Source organism: Peromyscus eremicus, chromosome 6 (genome assembly GCF_949786415.1).
Source record: "Peromyscus eremicus chromosome 6, PerEre_H2_v1, whole genome shotgun sequence".
In the NCBI taxonomy this organism is placed as follows: Eukaryota; Metazoa; Chordata; class Mammalia; order Rodentia; family Cricetidae; genus Peromyscus; species Peromyscus eremicus.
This window is the reverse complement of record NC_081421.1, coordinates 17,854,776-17,874,507: the sequence shown is the minus strand read 5'-3', so window position 1 is coordinate 17,874,507 and position 19,732 is coordinate 17,854,776. Positions and strand designations below refer to the sequence as shown.

The window sequence follows — 19,732 nt, the reverse complement described above, 5'->3', positions numbered from 1 at the left end:
ACATATGGCACAGGCCCTATCTAAGGACTCATGAAGGTCATCTGTTACTAAGTTGGTTTCCAAGGTTCTCAGATATTTACAATGTGGTTCCGAGAATGCTTATGAGCACATGAGACTCTGTGGAAGGCGGAGGGTGACTTTGAGGTTGAAGTTAGAAGATCATTAAAATTGCAGGCAAGTTCAATGGCTGGCATACGGTGAGAGGACCCTAATTTGCTGTTTAAAAGTTCCTTTCTGCCTTGAGAGTTGGACAGGGGCGGAAGTTTTAAATTCATACGACTAACTCTACTGTAGGGTAACACTGGGGTCTACTGACAATTTATGCCTAGAGAATAAAGGCAAAACTTGCAATCAGCTGCTTAACCACAGCTGGAAGGTCTTCATTCCCTTGAGCCGGCATATTAATGTTTTAAGATTTATACACTGCAAAATTATATTTCTTTTCATTTTGACCACTTATGTATAAAAAATAAGGTTTCATTCAGTTAGGAACAGCCCCTCTAATCAAAAGAGGTAATCTGCAAAACACAACTTATCTGGGGTTTCTCCTATCCTTTGAGGGAAAACATCTGTACCTTGTATGGTTCATAAGCAAAGGCCACTTTAGGTATGTTTTCTAGGACAGGGTAGGCAACAAGTGCCTTCCATATGGAAAGCTCAAAGAGGCATTCCTCCAAAAGGCACTGAGGAGGACAGCCACAACAAGACATCCCATTTCTAAGCTCAAGTCTCTTTGTCTTGGTCTTTTGAGGCAGGGTCTTACCAACCAGCCCAGACTGGCCTCACACTCTCAGTAATTCTGTCTCAAGCTTTGGAGTGTGAGCTACCATACTCTTACATGGTAAAAAATCTTTTCTGTGCTCTCCATTTCTGTTAAGTTCAGCTAGCATAACCAGCATGCCCCATGTTTGTGTAAACAATCCTGTACTAACAGCAACATTGTAAGTCATGTGGGATGGGTGTGGCGCTCTCATTACTTTACTTTTAGCTTCTGCCCTATTGAGCAGTATGTGGCATAATCTGTGGATTATGTGTGGAGTTCCTTAAATTTGTGGGGAAATGGGAAAGGCCACCTGGGACAACTTCTTCCCTAGTCCTTCCCGATGAAAAGCACTTTTCTTTCTAGGGTGGTGAGCTATCTCAAAACACAAAACATAGCTTTATGGGCGTAGTTAGTGCGTTCTCTCTCTCTCTCTCTCTCTCTCTCTCTCTCTCTCTCTCTCTCTCTCTCACACACACACACACACACACACACACACACACACACACACAGAGGCAGTGTAGCTAGACACTTGCAGACTTGTTCTGTGGTGTGCTCAGCCACTGCTCCCACACTTGGGACCACTGCAGTGTGTTCCTTCCTGAGGTTCAGTGGGAACTAAATGTAAGCACATAAGCTCTCTGGAAAATGAGCAGTAAAGACCATGTCATCTGGTAAGGAAACACACAGCCCACAGAATTCTTGAAAGTTGTGGCATAATCTGAAGATGCTCAAGCCTGGCTTTGTGAGCTAACCCGAGGATCTACACCAGAGTATGGGCAGGAGTCCTCTACGTTTTCAAAGCTTCTTACTTAAAATCTCTAAAATCTCAGTTATTGATGTTTGTGACCTCTGCCTGTTGAAATGACTGAAATCAGGGTTTAGATAGAAATGGATATTTTTCTCTGCCAAAGAATAGAACAACCATTCTTTAACACCCCATTTTGAAATTTTATTTGTGCTTTTTAATACCTTTGTTTGTGGGGTGAATCTTTTGGTTAGAGGTGCTGTTCCTAACAGAATGAAACCTTATTTTATACATAAATGGTCAAAATAAAAAGAAATATAAATTTACAGTGTATAAATCTTAAAACATTAATATAAACATAAATTTTAAAAGTGTGATGAGTTTGTGTTTCAACCATATTTGTTGAAGGATATAACCTTGAATATGGATCAAAAACAATGTAAGAAAAGATTTGGAATGAAAAATTGTCATTTTCAAATAAATTAGAAACTGAGACTATACTTTATTCAGCCAGTTTGCTTTGAGCTTAATGAGTAACTAATCTCTAATGGGGGAAAAACAACCAATAAAAGACAAAAGAAAAATTAGTCTACAGGGAAATGTATTTGAAAGTGTGAATAATTTCAAATTTATGCAACTGTGAAGATTTAAGAAAATTTAAAAAATAATAAGGAAACTATTTTTTAAATTTCTTTTCCCAGAAAGACCTTCTGTTAGAGAAAATATGGCTAAGAAATTAAACAATATATGCGAGCCAGCGGGCTTGGTGGCACACACGTTTGATCTCAGCACTCAGTAAATGGGGGCCAACAGATCTCTGAGTGTGAGGCCATCTTGGTCTACGCAGGGAGTTACAGGCCCTCCAGGGCTGCACAGTGAGACCCTCTCTCAAACAAAGCCCAACTAATGTATATACCAAGGGCAAATATCTGCTAATGTTATTTCCAGGATTTAGGTAATTGATAAAAAAATAAATTTGATAAAATTGTATGTAAGCTATTGTTAGTTTTTCTATTAGGAGAAACAAAATTATAAAAGTGAATTGTTAGATACATAAAGTGAAAAATTAAAATCCAAAGGGCCTATGACTGTTATAGCTGATGACAGTCTTTCAGCAGACATGATCCATGCCTGTAATCCTAGCACTAGTGAGGTAGAGGCAGGATAGCTATGCGCAAGGCCAGCCTATGCTACCTAGGAAGACTGTCTTTCAAAAACAGTATTCCATGTCAATGGGGATGGCCGACTAAACCAGGTTTCTCCAGCTTCTGGTCCAGGCCTAAACTATTCCTTTAATTAACTTAGCAAGTAGTTTACTGGAAATTACATATACAGGGTAAATTAAAACAAACTAGTCTACAAATACATCAAAATCTCTCCACTTACCATCTTGCCCTATGCTGCAGGAGACACAGGCTAAGTAATGACTAAAGCTGTTTACCCAAATTGTAGCTTTGTAAAAATCTGCTTTCCGGCAGCTCTGGAGAATGTACCCATTTCTGCAGGTTCGCTGCGACCTGGACAAGGTGCGCAGCACTACAGGTGCAGGAGTTAAGCATATGCGAGAAGACGCCCCGCCCCTCAGCCTGGGCGGGCCTAACTGAGCCTCCTTCTTAGCAAGGCACGGGGGGCTAACGACAGGCCGGTTTTGCACGGGAGAGCCCCTGGACCCACCGCACAAAGGCAGTCACGGAGCCGAGCTTGGGGACCAGGACGCCGCCTTACCCCTAGTCACCCGCCGCACCACTGCCTGCTCTAGCTCGGTGCGGGTGCAGAGGACGGTGGGCGGGGTGGGGCGGGGCCATGGCCCGTGGGGCCTGAAGGGAATGGCTTGGCAGATGAGGCGGGGCTATGAACTAGGCGGGGCCTGTGGGGAAAAGAAAGGTTGGGCAGGGCCTGCGAGAGACGGGCCAATGGAGTGGGGCTTGAGTGGGCAGGGCGGGGTCTATGTGGGACGTGACCTATCAGGAGGGGCGTGGTCCGCGAAGGGCGTGGTCTGCGTGCAGCGGGGCGGGGTGGGCGGTGTCTGTGAGGGGCGGGGCCTGCGCGGCGGGCGGGGCGCTGGCGCTGGCGGAGACAGTCTTTGCGCCGGCGGCGGTGGCGGCTGTGGGGGCTGGGCGGGAGCGCCGCGGTGCGGGGCGGCCGGGCTGGCGGCGGCCGGGAGCCGCAGGCAGGAGCGAGGCGGAGCGCACCGGGGGCTGGGGCGGCGGAACGGCGGCACGGCGGCGGGGAACCCGAGAGCGTGGAGCTGAAAGGACTGAGGTAACCGCGGGCCGGGTGGAGCGGCCTCTGTCAGCGAAGCTCGGGCCGGGCGGGTCAGACCCTCTCTGGATTCCCGGGGCTGGAGGCGGCGCCCGCGGCGGGACCTGGGCCGCGCCCTGCCCGCGCCGCACCGGGCTGCACCTCGTTCCGAGCCTTTGTCTGTCAGCGGAGCCGGGGCCGGAGCTGCGGCCGCGAGCACGAAGGGAAGCAGGCGACCTCCTGGGCCCGAGTGGGGACTGCCTGCCCGGGCTCAGCCGGCCTTCTGCGGGAGCAGGTCCGGTGCAGCCGCAGCCCGGTGCTTCCCCTACGGTCTGCAAACTATCAACAAAGAAGCCCCGCCGGACGGGGCAAGCCCGAGCTGCCTCAGTGGCGCTCTTGCACAGCTACACTGCGAGGGCTTTTGGACTGAAATCCAGGGTGTTGCTGTAGGTGGCATAAAGTACCATTTTGTTTCCGTTTCGACAGTGAGGCTTTTAAAATCTGGGTTAATTCTGTTAAAGTCTGTCTCAGAAGCATACCCATAGGAGAAGAAAAGAGTATAAAAAGGAAAATGGGTTTATTTAAGGGGTAATCATGTAACTTTTTGAAAGTGCTTTATGGGGTGAGTTGTAACAAATAGGTTTTAACGCAGCATTTGGCACTAAAGATATTGTTGTTTGCTTCATTTTAGTTTTGGGAATTGTTGACTACCTGGACATGGGAACATCAAGGAATCTACAAACAGGTCTATTAAGAATCTGTCATCTCAAAAAATTTATTTTATGAATGTTTTCCATTAAGAAGGTGTCAACAGAGGTTTGTGATTTTTGCCACATAAGAGACTCTAATTTGAAACAGTTCCCTGGCAGTGGTCAGATGTCTGAAACTGGCAAGAGCTAGGCTGTAGGCTCGGAATGCTCATCCTTCAGCGAGAGAGGCACAGCGCTACCTACATACTGTCTAAATGCAATCTCTCTGGTGCCACTTAACATAATGGATGGCTTTTCTGCATCTTGATTTCAGATAGAGCACTGAGGTTTGCAGTGCTGTGGGGGCGTTTTCTACAGATCCAAGCACTGGCCGTTTGCTTCTGTTTCCAGATGTGTTTTCTCATTTGTGTACTTGAAACATCTACCATCACATGAACTCCAGATTGAGCCACAGAGTTCTGTGACCCCGAGAGATCCAGGAATGGTGTTGCCCAGCTTTGGGACAAGCCAGTTTCACATCTGCTTGACAATTAAATAAATATCTCCTTTGCTAATTAAGGCTATGGAACCAAATAAAGACGTGCACATTCCTTTGCCAAATGAACTCTGGGGCTGTTGAATTTTACTGTAACTGGCCATTCCCAGTTAACTAACATATAAGTTATGCACAAATGGACGTGAAGCCTGTGGCAATGAATCCGGATTCTAGCCCACACTGAAGATTTAAGAACAAAACAAAATCTATTATGACTAATCCTTGGGAAGAGAAAGTCTGCAAAATGGCCCAAACGAGTCTCCTGCAAGGGAAGCAGTTTTACTGTCGGGAATGGGTTTTCCACAAACTTCAGCACTGCCTCCAGGAGAAGTCAAGCTGCTGCACCACTGCAGCCAACACGCAGTCCCTCGTCGGGAATGCTGGGAATAATGCTAGTGCCATCTCTGGGAAGGGGGCCTCCTGGGGTGTGTTGCTGGTGGGAGGGCCCGGCAGTGGGAAAACAGCCCTGTGCACTGAGCTTTTGTGGCCAAGCTCACCAGCCAGCCTACAGAGAGGTCTGCACCGCCAGGCTCTGGCTTTCCACTTCTGCAAAGCCCAGGACTCGGACACTTTGTGTGTTGGAGGGTTTATCAGAGGTCTGGTAGCCCAGATCTGCCAAAGTGGACTCCTCCAAGGTTATGAGGACAAGTTAAGAGATCCAGCTGTCCAAAGTCTCCTGGAGCCTGGAGAGTGTGAGAGGAACCCAGCGGAAGCATTTAAAAGGTAACCATGAGAAGGTAGCTGTGCTTGCATGTCTATGCATCCAAGGCTGAGATGCCGCTCAGTTGTTGGACGTAAATCACTGTTTCTCACTACACCGCCTTAGTTTTAATAGAAAAGAGAACCAGACTTAAGCTTTGTATTGCACAGTGTGTGGCTTGGAAGTGAAGCTTAGTTTTGCTCATTTAATAACAGAATGCTCCTTTCTTAAACAGTGCCTGTAGATGGGGAGGGGAATTTGTCCTAAGACACAACTATTAGGTGCTGGGACAGTGGGGTGCGATTTCACGGAGGCCAGCTTTTGTTCATAGTAGTATTTATAGTTTGTTTAACTACGAAAGGTACTTTCTCTAAAACAGAGTCTTCAGGAAATGTGTTTATGTGGTGGAGTTTATTCTCCTATTTACTACAGGAAAGGTTGAGTGATCTGTGGCGATCTTTATAAAATAGTGAACATCTGAAGCATCTTTATGCTTTAAGTGTTGAAGACAACATTGTTTTACTCATGTAAGAATCTCTGATAGAAGGGTTGGGGTAAGGGAACATGTTGCTTTTGAAAATGGTTTCAGATGCAAAGCTGCATTCCAGGAAACGCCATTCCTTGGAGATAAGTTTGGCTAGTCCGTCTCTCTCATGGAGAAACAGTCCTGGTGTCCTCTGCGCCTCACTTTTGCTGTAGTGTACCTGTTTCTCCAACACACTGCCTACCTCCTCCAGGGCCAAGTCTGTGTAAAGTGCTCTGCACTCTCAACTGAGAGGTTTGTGTGTCTGGAGGAGGGATTTGCTAAGGATGACAAAAGCAGTGTGCTTTATGTCCTGAAATCTACAACTTTTGCAGGTGATACTGGAAGTATTTAATGATAGCCCACACTGTGGAATCAACAACTTAATGCTAAGTGTGTTACAAATAGTAAGGCATGTAATTTTCTTAGGAATTGTGTGACGTGGGAACCTTTAGTCCATTTTCCTGATGAGGAAGCTGAGGGAGAGAAAGCAGAAGGAAGTTACCTGAGGTTGAACAGGTTAAGTTACATACTGAAGCGTTAACCTACATATTCTTTATCAATAAACATTCTGGGGTCAGATATCGGGGTAAGAACCTGAAGGACCAGAGAAGCAGAGAAGCCACCAGTCCTCTCCTACCAGCTCCGTTCCTTCCTCCAAAAGGGCCAAGATCCCTCTCTGCCCCGCCTTACTACTTCCTGTCCTATCTGTCCTCAGTCCTCCAAAATCTCTATGGTTAAATTTGGTCAGCTCGTGACTAGCTCTGCCCTCTGACTCCAAGCAAGCTTTATTGGTCAGAACACCATCAAAATCTCACACAACAGCATAACCTGACATTTGAAATATATCTGTATATAATTGTAACTAGAAGAGTTGCTTGATGAACTTCTGAGTAATAGAAGTTGTAGATGGTAAAGGTGGAGAGCTGGGAGGTGTTGGCGTGTATTTAGTACCATGTTCAGATGGCCCATAGAGTGACAGAGTGGGGTTTGAATGGGAGATGTTCCCATAGACTCTTGTGTTTCAAAGCTTGGGCCAGTTAGGTGTAGTCCTAGAGGTGGGGCCCAACTTAAGGAAGTGGGTCCCTGGGGATAGACCGTGAAGTTTGTAGCCCCACCCCATTTCCTCTCTGCTCTCTGCTTCCTGACCGTGGAAGTAATGTGACCATCTGCCCCAAGCTACTGCCACCATGCCTTTCCCATTTCAGTGGACTGTGAGCTCCCAAACTGTGTACCCAAAGCGCTCTCCTCTTAAGTTGCTTCTTGTTAGGCATTTAATCACAGTATTGGAAAGTAGTCATATAGGTAGAGTCACCGTGAGGAGTGAAGGTGAATAGTTTAAATATGGAAGTCAGCTTGGGCTAGGGTTTGAGAGGTGTGGCGTTCTTCTAGACTTGTTAATGTGAATCCAGTCCAGGAAAACACTGGGCAAATCTTCTGTTTTGCTCGCCATCACATTCAGGGCTACTGCCTGTAAGCTGGTGAGGAAGTCAGTACAAGCCTGTGGCTCAGACTCAGGCAGCTGGTAGGTTTGGTGGAGGGCACCCTGTGTGGAAGCCTTGCATGCCTTACAGATGGTACATAAGCACCCCTCTTCCCCCTTACTGCCTTTTCTGAAGGTAACTTAATAATTAAGGAGCTGGGTTTTAAATAATTCCATAAGCTGTCTGGGTGACATCTTAATTATTTCTAGAGTGTGCCATCTGATACCTAAGAGTTCAAACTCTTGTGTGGTAACTTTGTGCCTCCCCCCACCCTTTTTTTAAATGTATTTTCATCCCAAGCATCTCATTCTTCATAGTATCATTGATTTTCCTAAAAATATTCAGGAAATTTTCTCCTATTCAAACTTTAGTCTGTATTTATTTTTCTGTCTGATTTGAAGTTACTAGCTAATCGAAGGGAGGGAAGCCAAGCTAGGGCCCTAGGTGAAAACCACAACCACATTGCCCTTCTGATTGACAGAAGTGCTGCCTCTTGAGGGTCTTACCTATGCTTCCTGTGTGTCTGCTTGCTTGACTTTCCTTTCCGTCATTTAGCAAGAAGTCCCTCATGAGCTAAGTCTCTTCATCGTGGGTTTCCCACCCTTTAGAACTGTAGGAAATCCAGTAAGCCCATTATTTATACCCTTCCCACTCTGGTGTTTTGTTACAGCAGTACAGAGTGAACCCAGACAAGTCACTTTGAGCTCTTCAGAAAAATTTATTAGGAACATGTTTGATTTGGACCTGAATAGACACCATTCAACAGGTCACCCAGGAGAGGGCTGTTGTTTCCAAGTAGCTACTTTATTTGGGGAGAAATAGTAGTAGACAGTTAAGGGGATGTGTACTAGTTAGGGTTACTAGTTAGGGTTTCTGTGACAAAACACTATGACCAACTGGGAGAGGAAAGGGTTTATTTGGCTTATGCTTCCACATCAGTGTTCATCATCAACAGAAGTCAGGACAGGAACTCAAACACAGCAGGAACGTGGAGGCAGGAGCTGATGCAGAGGCCATGGAGGAGTGCTGCTTACTGGCTTGTTTATCATGACTTAGCCTGGTTTTTTATAGAACCCAGGACCACCAGCCCAGAGATGGAACCATCCACAATGGGTGGGGCTGTGCCCCATCAATCATCAGTAATGAGAATGTGCCACAGGCTTGCGTACAGCCCAGTCTTCTGGAGACATTTTCTCAATTGAAGTTCCTTCCTCTCAGATGACTGTAGCTTATGTCACATTGGCACAAAACTAGCCAGCATGGTGTGAAATTAGATAATTGATGCGGGATTAAATAAAATATAAATGTAAGCCTAGAAAAATATAATCATTCTTTCTCCTTTCAGTAAAACTTTCAAAGCCAGCTTTTGTAGCATCACTTTCTTAACATATAAATCTTGATAGCGTCAATGGCTTTGTGAATACACAGGAAACATCAGGACAGCAGTCTATAGTTGAAGAGAAAAAAGCTGGGGAACTGGCTGAGGGGAGAGTCAGTCATATCTTCTTCATCCACCTAACTGTCCCCTCCATTTCACTTTTTAACTTTTTCCCTGTATTTTACTTAGTCCATGTAGACTGTGTGGTACCACTAGGTACATTCTTACATGGCGTGATGTATGGCTGGGTTTATTGCAGTGACTTTTCATCTGGTGACACATGCAGCTACTTTCCCCTCAGTCATGGCATGCTGCCTCTCAGATGTAGTTGTCCAAGGTTCTTCTCTCTTCATTCATCCATTCACCCATTCATTCATTCATGAGCAGACAGTGAGAGTCGTGCCGAGTTTTGAGTCAGCAGTGTATGCCATCAGAGAGATTAAATTCTAAGTGGTGCCCATCCCGCTTCTATGAAGAGAGGTTAAGGTTGAAAACCCGTTACAGTGCCCCTGTGGCACATGAACACTGTGCCACACACAGGATTATTTCATTTAATGAAGAGACATAAAAACATACTATTGCTTGTTTCTTTTCATTTTCATTTAGTTATCAATTGTATATTTTTACAGGTTTTTTTTAAAAAATTCATTTCTGTTATTCAAAGGAACTAAGTTTATAATTCTTTCAGTTTTATTTGTGCTGAGAACTGATGGCTGGTTGCTTTCTTTCTGCCCCTCCCCGCCCCTCAGGTTTTCATTACAAAGCTGTGTGTTTTGCCTTCAACATGGCTTCTTCTCTAGTGTTAGAACAAGTGATGCAGGGCTTTCCATCAGCCCTGTAACCATTAGTAAATACCAGTTATTTGTGAGCAAATGTAACTATCTCTGTAGTGAGGTGTTGCGGGTAGTAGCTGCTGTGTGCTTTAGAAGCAGGACAGAAGATGTCATTTCACTAGGCTACAAACTCCCAGCTAGACCTTCCAGATTTAGGTGGACACGGTGCCCAGAAGCTATCATCTCTATCTCTGCCTTTATTTCTGGATGACACTCGCAGGTTTCCCTTTCCCTCTGGTATTAAGTGTAGGTGGAATAGAATTGTGAGGAAGTATTAAAGATGGGTGAATGGCTCTAGGTACTGAGAGTTTAGCAGTTAAGTGTGTTAGTGGTCAAGGGCAGTGGACTCACAAAAGAAGATCTCCAGCTGAGAGATCAATCCCCATCCCCACCCAGCAGAACAGGAATCCTGGAAGGTCTGAATCTGTCGGGTGACTTCATCTGCCATCTCCATGTTCTTACCTGGGGTCTCTTACTCACGCAGGCATCCTTTGTTCCCACCTCTCTTCACCATCTTCATGATGTCATTCGTGCCTGAGGAACTTTTCCTGTCTACTGTAGTGCTTAGTTAGCATTTTGCATGATGTCAGCAGCTGCTAAGTAATTATCATTTAATGAATGCATAATGCTGCTTGCCTATCTAAATTATTCCCTAACATAACTGAAAGGCTGAAGCCTTTGAATGAGTTAAAAACAAAAATATTGTATTGTTAAGGCTAGTTTTAAATGCAGAACAGACTAATGTAGTGATTTTTAATTTAGTAACCTTCTGTGTGAGTTGGCATCAGGTAATTTAGTGGCCAGATCCCCATATCTCATCTCACCTCTTCAACAGAGGACTCAAGGCTGAAGGCCTGCTTTCCTCTTCCCTTGTGTGTGCTCATGACAAAATATTCTGTTTCTGTCACTTGTTTTTTTATAACTAATGCTACTTAGGATAACTGTCATTTTCCATTCTTTTTTTAAAGTATTTTTGAAAATTAAAAATGTGTGTGTATATGTACATCAGAATAAGTTGTCGGGTCTCCAGGAGCTAGAGTAATAGGTGGTTATGAGCCACTAGATGTGGGTGCAGAGAATCAAACTCAGGCCCTCTGTAGTTTCCTTAACTGCTGTGCCGTCTCTCCACCCTCTTCATTTTTCATTCTTAAGTATTTCTAAATTGAAGATCCCTATAAAAATGTTTAAACACAGCAAAAATTTTATTTTCGTACACAAAACTTTGTAGGTGTCTTTCAGGTCAAGACCATTCTCAACCTTTGCTCTACCATTTAAAATATTTATTTATTTTTAAAAGCATTTTTAATGATATGTATGTGTGTGTTTGTGTATGGGTTTGTGCATGAGTTCAGGTGTCCAAAGAGTCCAGAAGAGGGAGTTGGATCCCTTAGAGCTGGAGTGACAGGTGGTTGTGAACTGCCATGTGGGTGCTGGGAACTGAACTCAGGTCCTCTGGAAGATCAGTAAGCACCCTTAATCCCTGAGATGTTTCGCCAGCCCCACTCTATGATTTTCCTCTAGGATGGGTTTCCATTTTTTTGAGCCTCCCACTTCTCTCCCTCAGTTCTGTTCTCTTGCTCCAAGGTGGACTCTGAGAGCTGAGCACCTCAAGTGCTCTCTGTAGCTGCTCCAAATCCTCGGCCTCCCAGCACTCATATAACACCTGACATGGCATTTTGCTCCTGTGTCCATATTTTTAATTTACTTTGGATAACTTTCATTTTTATTTCAGACCAAAAAGAAGAAAGTTGTGCCCTACAAGTTGGAATATTTTTACCCAGTTCCGGATTTAACATTTACATCCAGATTTTTGTTCATTGCTAGGGAAGGTTCTCTAACAGTCAGGATGTGGAGTCTGGGCCAGCTGCTGTCTGCATGTGGGGCTGCTGTGCTCTGCTTGACTCTGTCTGCACTCTTACATGCAGACAGTTGCATTTGTTTGTATATGTCAGAAACTCCCTGAGTGTTCTCTACAAGCTTGTACTCAGGGTGTCTTGAACTTGTACCTGTAAATGGCACTTCTTCCTCCTCTCTGTCACTCAGTTCTTACTGAATGTGACTTCTGTCAGGCATACTCACAGGGAGATTTGGGTGTATGATTGGTGGCCTCTGAGCTCGTGGCTCAACCTGCCTTTCACACAGCTGATGTCATTGAGAGGTTCTCATTGTTCTTTCTCGTGGAGCCCCTATGACCGTTCTTTGGTGGCTCTTCCTCGGCTTTCTCTCAGGTTTTCCTTACAGAGCACCCTCACATGTTATTGATGTACACACTTCTATCTTACCTAGTGACATGGTCAACAGTGCAGCTTTCTAACATGTCAGCAGATGGACAGTTAATCCTGATCTGTACCTGTCATTTCGCTTGGCCATCCCTCACTAACCTTTGTCCAAACTTACTCTTCCAAGGTGTCTTTCCTTTTTCTTTTTTTAACCCTTGTGTGTGTGTATGTGTGTGTGTGTGTGTGTGTGTGTGTGTGTGTGTGTACATGCACACGTCTCACATACTTGACATACATTTATTAAATAAATGCAAAAAAAAGATGTTGTAAATACAATCCAGAGATGTGCTAATTTGATGCTTATGGACCAAGGAGTGAAGTAGAAAAGCATGGAAAGACTTTGTTTTCCATAATAGGCCACCATGTTTCTGTAAGAGCAGAAGAGTTTGTCGGTGGAGCTGAAACAAGGTGATTCCATAATGCAAGTCCCAAATCCAAGCTGAAGTGTTTCAGGCCTTGGGTATGGGAGACTGAGAGTCCAGCTGCGACTTGCTCTCACCTTTTGAAGAGTTCTTAGGTGGAAGAGAGAGGAATGAGAAAATGTCAGATAGAAAGATAGAGATGAGGAGAAAGACAGAGATGCAGGATAACTTCAGGAGGGCCTGGGTCAATACCCAACAGCCCAGAGGTTTATTCAAAAGGGCTTTTTATAATATGCCAAGGGGCAATGTGGGCAAAAGACCTCCACATTGCAAGATCAAAGCACACCGTACAGCCAAGTGTAGACCTTTCCAAACACCTGGTAAACACACCCAAGGTCAAGTCATCCCATTATGCAGCCCTGCTGCGTAAAGCAAGCTCAGATTCTCTGACCCTGGTAAGGTCTCACTAGATAGCCTCTGTGGGCCTCCACACTTGGGTCTAACAGTGTTGCAGTGTGGAGTTTCTGTGTCCCATGTTCAGAGCCAAGGCTGCAGTGAAGTCCTGAAACACAGCACAGTTGAGCTCCCAGACACACCTGGATTTATTCTGCATTTTATGTTGAGCTAATTTTGAGTCGTGGTGTTCGGAAATCTATCCTGTTACAAAGTTATTCTTTGAAAGTTATGGGACCCCATATGGAGTTGCACTCCACAGTTCAAGCAGCTGAGTTCTAGAGCCATGCCTGTCACTGATTTTCTTGGGATTGAGGCCTGTGCCATGGTGGTAGATGTGGCTTTAACAGAGGCTTCAGTGCAGCTTTTCCTCAGGTACTTCTTGCCATTACCATGGTAACAGAACTGTGGTGAGAATGTGCTCTAGTTGACCTGCTGGTCCAGGGATGACAGTTACGGAGAGACAGGCCAGCTGCAACCTGACCCCAAGCCTGAAGTAGATAAAACACCCACATAGACACAAAGGAGAGAATACATAATTGTTCTTGGGGGCGGGGTGTGTGATATAGACCACGATTATGAAAATAACTGCAAAACTAAGAAGAAAGGAATATTTCAAATGGGAGGTCATTGTTTTCATTAGAAATCTGGCAGTCATGGGTTAATCAGTTTCACTCATCCATATACTCAATCTGTCAGCAACTTGTTTTACCTCCATGATTAAGCCAACACCTCCTGTCTCCACTTCCCACCATGGCTAAATCCCTCTATGTTACCAGAACTGTAGCAGCCTTCCGTGGACCATCAGAGAAAATATCAGGTCATGTTACCTCTCCCCTTTATATCTGACAGCGCCTCTTCCATCTTGAGAGGAAAACCTGAGCTCTCCATGGTCTCCTGCTGGCCTTGGCCTTTGACCTTGCCCTTCAGTGCCTTGACCCTCTTCCTTGCTTTGGAGTCACACTGTCTTTATCCCATCCTTGAGATAGGTTATTTTACAGCCAACACATTTTTGTATGGCTGTTCCTTCTGGACCTACTTGTGTGTCTGTGATGTGGCCTTCTCAGAGCCTTCAGAAGCCTTCCTTCAGCCCCGGTCCTGTTTTCTGTGGTACTGGGGCTCACACTTAGGGCACACACAAGTTAGTATGCTGTCTGAGCTACGCTCCCACCCTCAGTTGCCCTGAACATACTACCATCTCACTCTTCTTTCTGTTTCTTAATGATCACGATCTGGGGTTATTTCTGTGTATTTTTAACTGACTCTTTGCCTACCGTTTTGAGCAAGGAGAGTATGAGGTTGTTAGACTATAGTAAGAGCAATCACTATTAAACTAATAGCCAACTACTTGTTTTAATATAAAACATTCTAATTTTGGCCACATCGATATAAATTTTATTATTTTAACCACATTTGGTTCTAAAATACTCCATTTTCTTGTGTGAAACAGTTTATGCATATAGTTATGTGTATTACACAGTTGTAGATGAACAAATCTCTTTTACATCGTTTCCCTGCTGTAGCCAGAATACTCCCATTTTCGGAGGGAATGAAAGTGAGAACAACTAAGGAGGTCCTTCTTCACCTCACTGTGCCTTTCTGAGAGGTCTGAGGCCTGGGATACCTGGTGTCTCAGTGTAGATGTAACGGTCTTATTAAATAAGAAACACGGAGCCAAATGCAGAGTTCAAAGCCAAAGAGGTCAGAGCAGTAGCTAAGAGCTAAGACTAAAACCACCTTTTTACCCTTCGCTGTCGTCCTTCCCCTGAGAAAGAGACCTACTTCCTGTGTATCTGTCATTTTATTGACTTTCTGTTTTGCCTTCTCATTGGTTGTAAACTCAACCACATGACCTCCTCATCACTGCCTGTCTATGTAGACCTCCAGGTCTTCTATGGTTGGTATTGAGATTAAAGGTGTGTGTCTCCATGCTGGTGGTGTCCTTGAACACACAGAGATCTGCCTGTCATGTGGTCGGGATTAAGGGCATGTGCTACCACTGCCAGACTTCTGCTATGGCTTGCTATTAGCTCTGACCCCCAGGCAACTTTATTTGCATTTATTATACAAATAAAATCTCATTTCAGCACAAATAAAATATCACCACATCCCAGAGAGGCACTGTGCAGATGGTGTGATGTAGCAGTATCATTAGGCAGCATTTTCCTGTGTGACTTGACTTTATTTTTATGTATATGTGTTTGTGTCTGTGTGCATATGTGCCACATGAGTGTAGATGTCCTAAGAGGCCAGAAGAGCGAGTCAGATCTCTTGGAGCTGGAATGACAGTGGTGAGCCAGTTGGTGTGGGTGCTGAGAACTAACCTCGGGTCCACCCGAGAGTAGCCTTAGGTGTGCAGTGTTGCTGAGGCCGTTGTTGAACTTGGGTTCATTCGTTTGTTTGAATGCATATTGGGGGTGAGGAATGCACCAGGTCTTGTCCTAGGATATGCAATAAGCAGATGTGGCAAATACCCTGTGTGTTTATTGGTTTTTTTGTTTGTTTTGTTTTGTTTTGTTTTATAGCTAAAGGAGGTGGTTGGCACAGAAGTTAAGATACCAGGTAACAGTGTTTTATAGAAAACCAAAGCAGGGCAGGAGTGAGGGCTGGGAAAGTAGAGAGAAGGTTGCTCTTTCACATAGGGCTACTTAGGATGTTTAGAAGGAAGTTTGACAAGAGCCCTTCAGACCGAGGAGATCCCAAGTACAAGGTCGTGGCCTGGGTAGGAGTTGGCTTAATGTCTAGGAACAGAGGTGTGCTTGTGTGGCTGGGAGAGCGCTCGCAGTGGGAGGCAGAAAGAGCCGGGAGCATGAAAGAGCCTTAGATGGTTGTCAGGACATTCGTGTTTCCTTGAGGAGATTGGAAGCCCTTGAAGCTCTTTAGACAGAAATAATCTGACTGTTGGTTTCATAAGGTCACAGCGACTGATGTCTTGAGAAGAGGGTAGATGGGCTAACACAAGGAAAGCAGTAAATGGCCAGTGCTATGATCCATGTGCAGGTGCTTGCACTTGGGAGAAGTGAAGGACCCAGGAGAAGTGTCGTCTGAGTTTGTTCAGATTGACCTGAGAGCTTGTTGGATGTGAGTTATGTCAGAAATAAAGCAAGAGCTGACTCTTGGGATCTTGGCTGGGAAACTGGAAGGCTGGAATTTTGAGTTACTGCTGAATAGAAGCTGAAGGGAGGGGCCCAGTGAGGGCCGGACATTGGAGGGTGTGTTCTGAAAGCTGAACTCCAGCATCTAAGCCCAGAAGGTGAGCTAGCAGCTCAGATCCAGCCGAGGCTTGTGAGGGACTCTGCTGGCATGTAAGGCCACAAATGAGCAGGCAGAGTAGGAGCAGGAGGCTCAGAACCTGGTGAGTTTTCTGACTAAGGGGTTGTTAAGGCGTGAAGAAGGAATCACTGCAGTAGGAGGGTAGGACCATGCACAAAAGTTCCAGTTGTAAAGCATTCCTGCGAGTTGAGGACTGTGCATGGCAGTGGGTGACAGGCAAGTCTTGAGAGTAGCCACAGCATGAGAAAGCTGAAGCCACAGGCATCTTGGATGACCACTAGGGGTAAGGACTTGGGACACTGAAGCTTTTACTGTGATGCTTGAGTGACATCTAGTAGAAGCTGGAGAAGCTGTGGTCTTGTGGCTTGTCTCAGAAGACACATGGTACATACATGTACATGCAGGCAAAACACACATATACATAAAATAAAATGGGAAAAAGAGGTTTGTTTTTATTCCTTAATTATGTGTTTGTGTGTGTGCCTGAAGTGGATTTGTGCATGTGAGTGCACTGCCTACAGAAGATGGTGGTGGATCCCCTGGAGCTGGAGTTACAGGTAGTTATGAGCCACCCAACATGGGTGCTGGGCCTGCACTCAGGTCCTCTGCAAGAGCAGCAAGCACTCTTAACCACTGAGCCCTTCCCCCACCCATAATAAAAACTGAAGTGTGTGTCAGTGTATTGGGTGATAGCAGTGTCTTTGATGGTGTCTCTCATCAGTGAGGACCTTTCCTTCCTCGGGCCAGCAATGCCAGTGGGAGGCTAGCATCAGGACTCGGCTGCTCTGGGACTTCTCTGTGGTCTTTGCCAAACCCCTGATCCACTTGTCTTCATTGGTATAGTTTGCCACACTTTTGACCAGGTCCTGGAGGCTCCTCAGTTCCTTGGGGCTCAGAGGTTCAGGTCTTCCTCAGTGATGCTTGGTTAGCTCTGTAGCATCCTGCCCTTTCCAGCCTCACATTCCTCCAGTTCTCTAGGGTTTTGTTTGTGTTTGAAGTGAGCCGAGTTCTTTTTCCAGCATGCAGGCTGAGAGCTGGCCTGCTGGCCTGCAGACACACTTGGCCTACTTTCCTCAGCCTTGTAAACAGCGACCAGGACTTTGCAAACACACCTTGGGGAAAACCAATCTGTGTGTGGACACTTCAGACTTGCTGCTCTCTAAAGTGGACCTGACTGACCTCTACCAGCCCCGTGGGCTTGGTTCCTGGCTGAGTCGCTTGGTGGGCCCAGCTGCTTCCTGTTCTGCACCTGTGACCACTCACGCCTCCCAATCATCAACTGATCCTGAAACAGGCCAGTCCCCATCTTTGAAAACGCCCTTGTTCCCTGGAGCTGTGGTTCATCTGGGCTTCCTGTCTTTAGATGCAGGTGTCATAATCTGGTGGCCCAGGCAGCCCTGTGCTACTGCTACCCACCAGGTTCACCCTGCAGAGTCACCATGGATGGAATGCCCTGCAGCTTTCCCATTTTGTGGATTTGTGCCTTGTGTTGTTTCTTTAAACATAAATCCATCCCTACTTTTGTTCCTATGAATATTAATGTGACTGTTCTAAGCTCTTGGGCTGTGTTGTAACTTGGGCTCTTTGGACATCAGTACTAGGTCTGGTCTGGAGTGGCCACGCTGGCTATCCTGCCTTTTATGCCCCTCTTCTGTTGTCTGGCTCCCCAGACTCTGTTCTGTTTGCTGTCCACCCACCACCCATGTGTCGCCATTAGTGTTACCTTTGAATGAGGGTAGCAATTTGATCTTTTTTTTTTTTTTTTGTTTTTGTTTTTTGTTTTTTGAGACAGGGTTGGTTTCTCTGTATAGCTTTGCGCCTTTCCTGGAACTCACTCTGTAGCCCAGGCTGGCCTTGTACTCACAGAGATCCTCCTGCCTCTGCCTCCCGAGTGCTGGGATTAAAGGTGTGTGCCACCGCCTAGCGAGGGTAGCAATTTGAAACTTAAAGTCACTACCCTGCGTTGATTCTAGCATTGACATAGATGTTTTTCCGTTCACTTCCAGCCTTCCTGAGATTTGTGTGTGTGTGCTCTCCATAAGTCTTTTGCCTTCTGTATGTTTTTCTTTATGCTATCATATTCCATGTTTGCTTTGGTCAAGATTTCAGAAACAGGTTTCCTCCTGTGGGTTGGCTACACGCTGACATCGTTTTAATTTCCCCTGGTTGTTGTCACTGTTGGTTAGGTGAGTGAATAGATATCCCTGACTGATTGGAAATACCAGCTACCATCATCATCTTTTTCCCCCTCTTACGAATGCTTTAATTTATTGGATGGATGATTTTCTTCTTAAGAAAAGTAAACACAATCTAAGTTTGTTGTTCCCAAGAGAAGACAAGATAAAAATTATTAGTATTTTTAACCTTCTGTAAAAAGCAAATAACCCCTCCTCCAAAAAAAAAAAAAAATTTATTAAAGCCTGGGTTTTTTGTTTTGTCGTTGTTGTTTTTATTTTGTTTTGTTCTAAGAATTGAATATTTTATTAATAAAATGACTGGCAGGTATGTCAGTATGTACTCTAAGACAATTTAGAACATGCTAGATTTAGCATTAACCTGCTAGGTAAATGACCCTCACATGTTACTTGGGGCCAGGTCCTCGGCTCATACATGGATAAATACTCGGATACCAAATTTTACAGGGACTCTAGGATTCAAAGGGGGTCATCTGGTAATATCATACTCTGACATGTCTGTGGGAAAAGCAGTTCAAAGACAAAGCCTCACAGCTTTTAAAGTTCTGGTCTCTGAACCAGTGAGCCCATAATCCTTAGGCCTCTTTTGGGGGTGCTAGCAAGCAGTGGGGGACATGTTCAAAGCACAAGTACTGTCTTTATGGCTGGATATTTAAAGAGAAAAAGAGGCCAGAGTCCCAGTGACCTCTTCAGGGGCATGCCCTGGTGACCCAAAGACCTGTCAGCCCAGAATTCAGTGTCTTGTGTGGGATTTTGATGCTAAATATTTGAGGATCTTGGTTCTTCACACTCCCCTGGAATCAGAGCAGCTTAGCGTAGTGCCCAATTACAAGTTATGGACACCATGGTGTAAATGTGGAGGGTAGTGGACACCCTTGGTGTCTGTTTTCATTTTCCTCTTGTTTGCCATTGTGCACTCCAGATTCGCTGGCCTTTGAACTTATTCTCCTGTCTTCATGTCCCGTTTCTCATTAGGAGTTTGGGGTTTCGAGATGCATACTTTACTTGGTTTCTGGGGTTTCTAACTGTGGTCCTCATGAGCCATCCTCTCAGCCCTATGAGTCAGAATTTATGATCACACCATTTGAAACAGAAGTGCACTCATCACTGAAGGAGGACTATGCTGAAGCCCAGAGAAGGGCTGGCTCAGCTGTGAGTGTGTGGAGAGACATACAGAGCTGTGTATATTCTCACTGCGAGACGAGCAGGTAACAAAGTGAGTGCAGAACCACAGATGTTCAGAATCCACAGGACCTCA

At 45.2% G+C, this 19,732-nt stretch overlaps 1 protein-coding gene across 1 annotated transcript in view; it reads left to right on the top strand.

Moving 5' to 3' along the window:
- Positions 1-4,444: 4,444 nt before the first annotated feature.
- Positions 4,445-19,732, top strand: part of Ankrd50 (ankyrin repeat domain containing 50) — a 34,014-nt gene continuing 18,726 nt past the window's right edge. Inside the window, exon 1 of the mRNA XM_059265265.1 lies at positions 4,445-5,717. Within this exon, the coding sequence (XP_059121248.1) occupies positions 5,206-5,717 (512 nt within the window). The 5' untranslated portion in view covers positions 4,445-5,205. The remainder of the gene's footprint in view (positions 5,718-19,732) is intronic.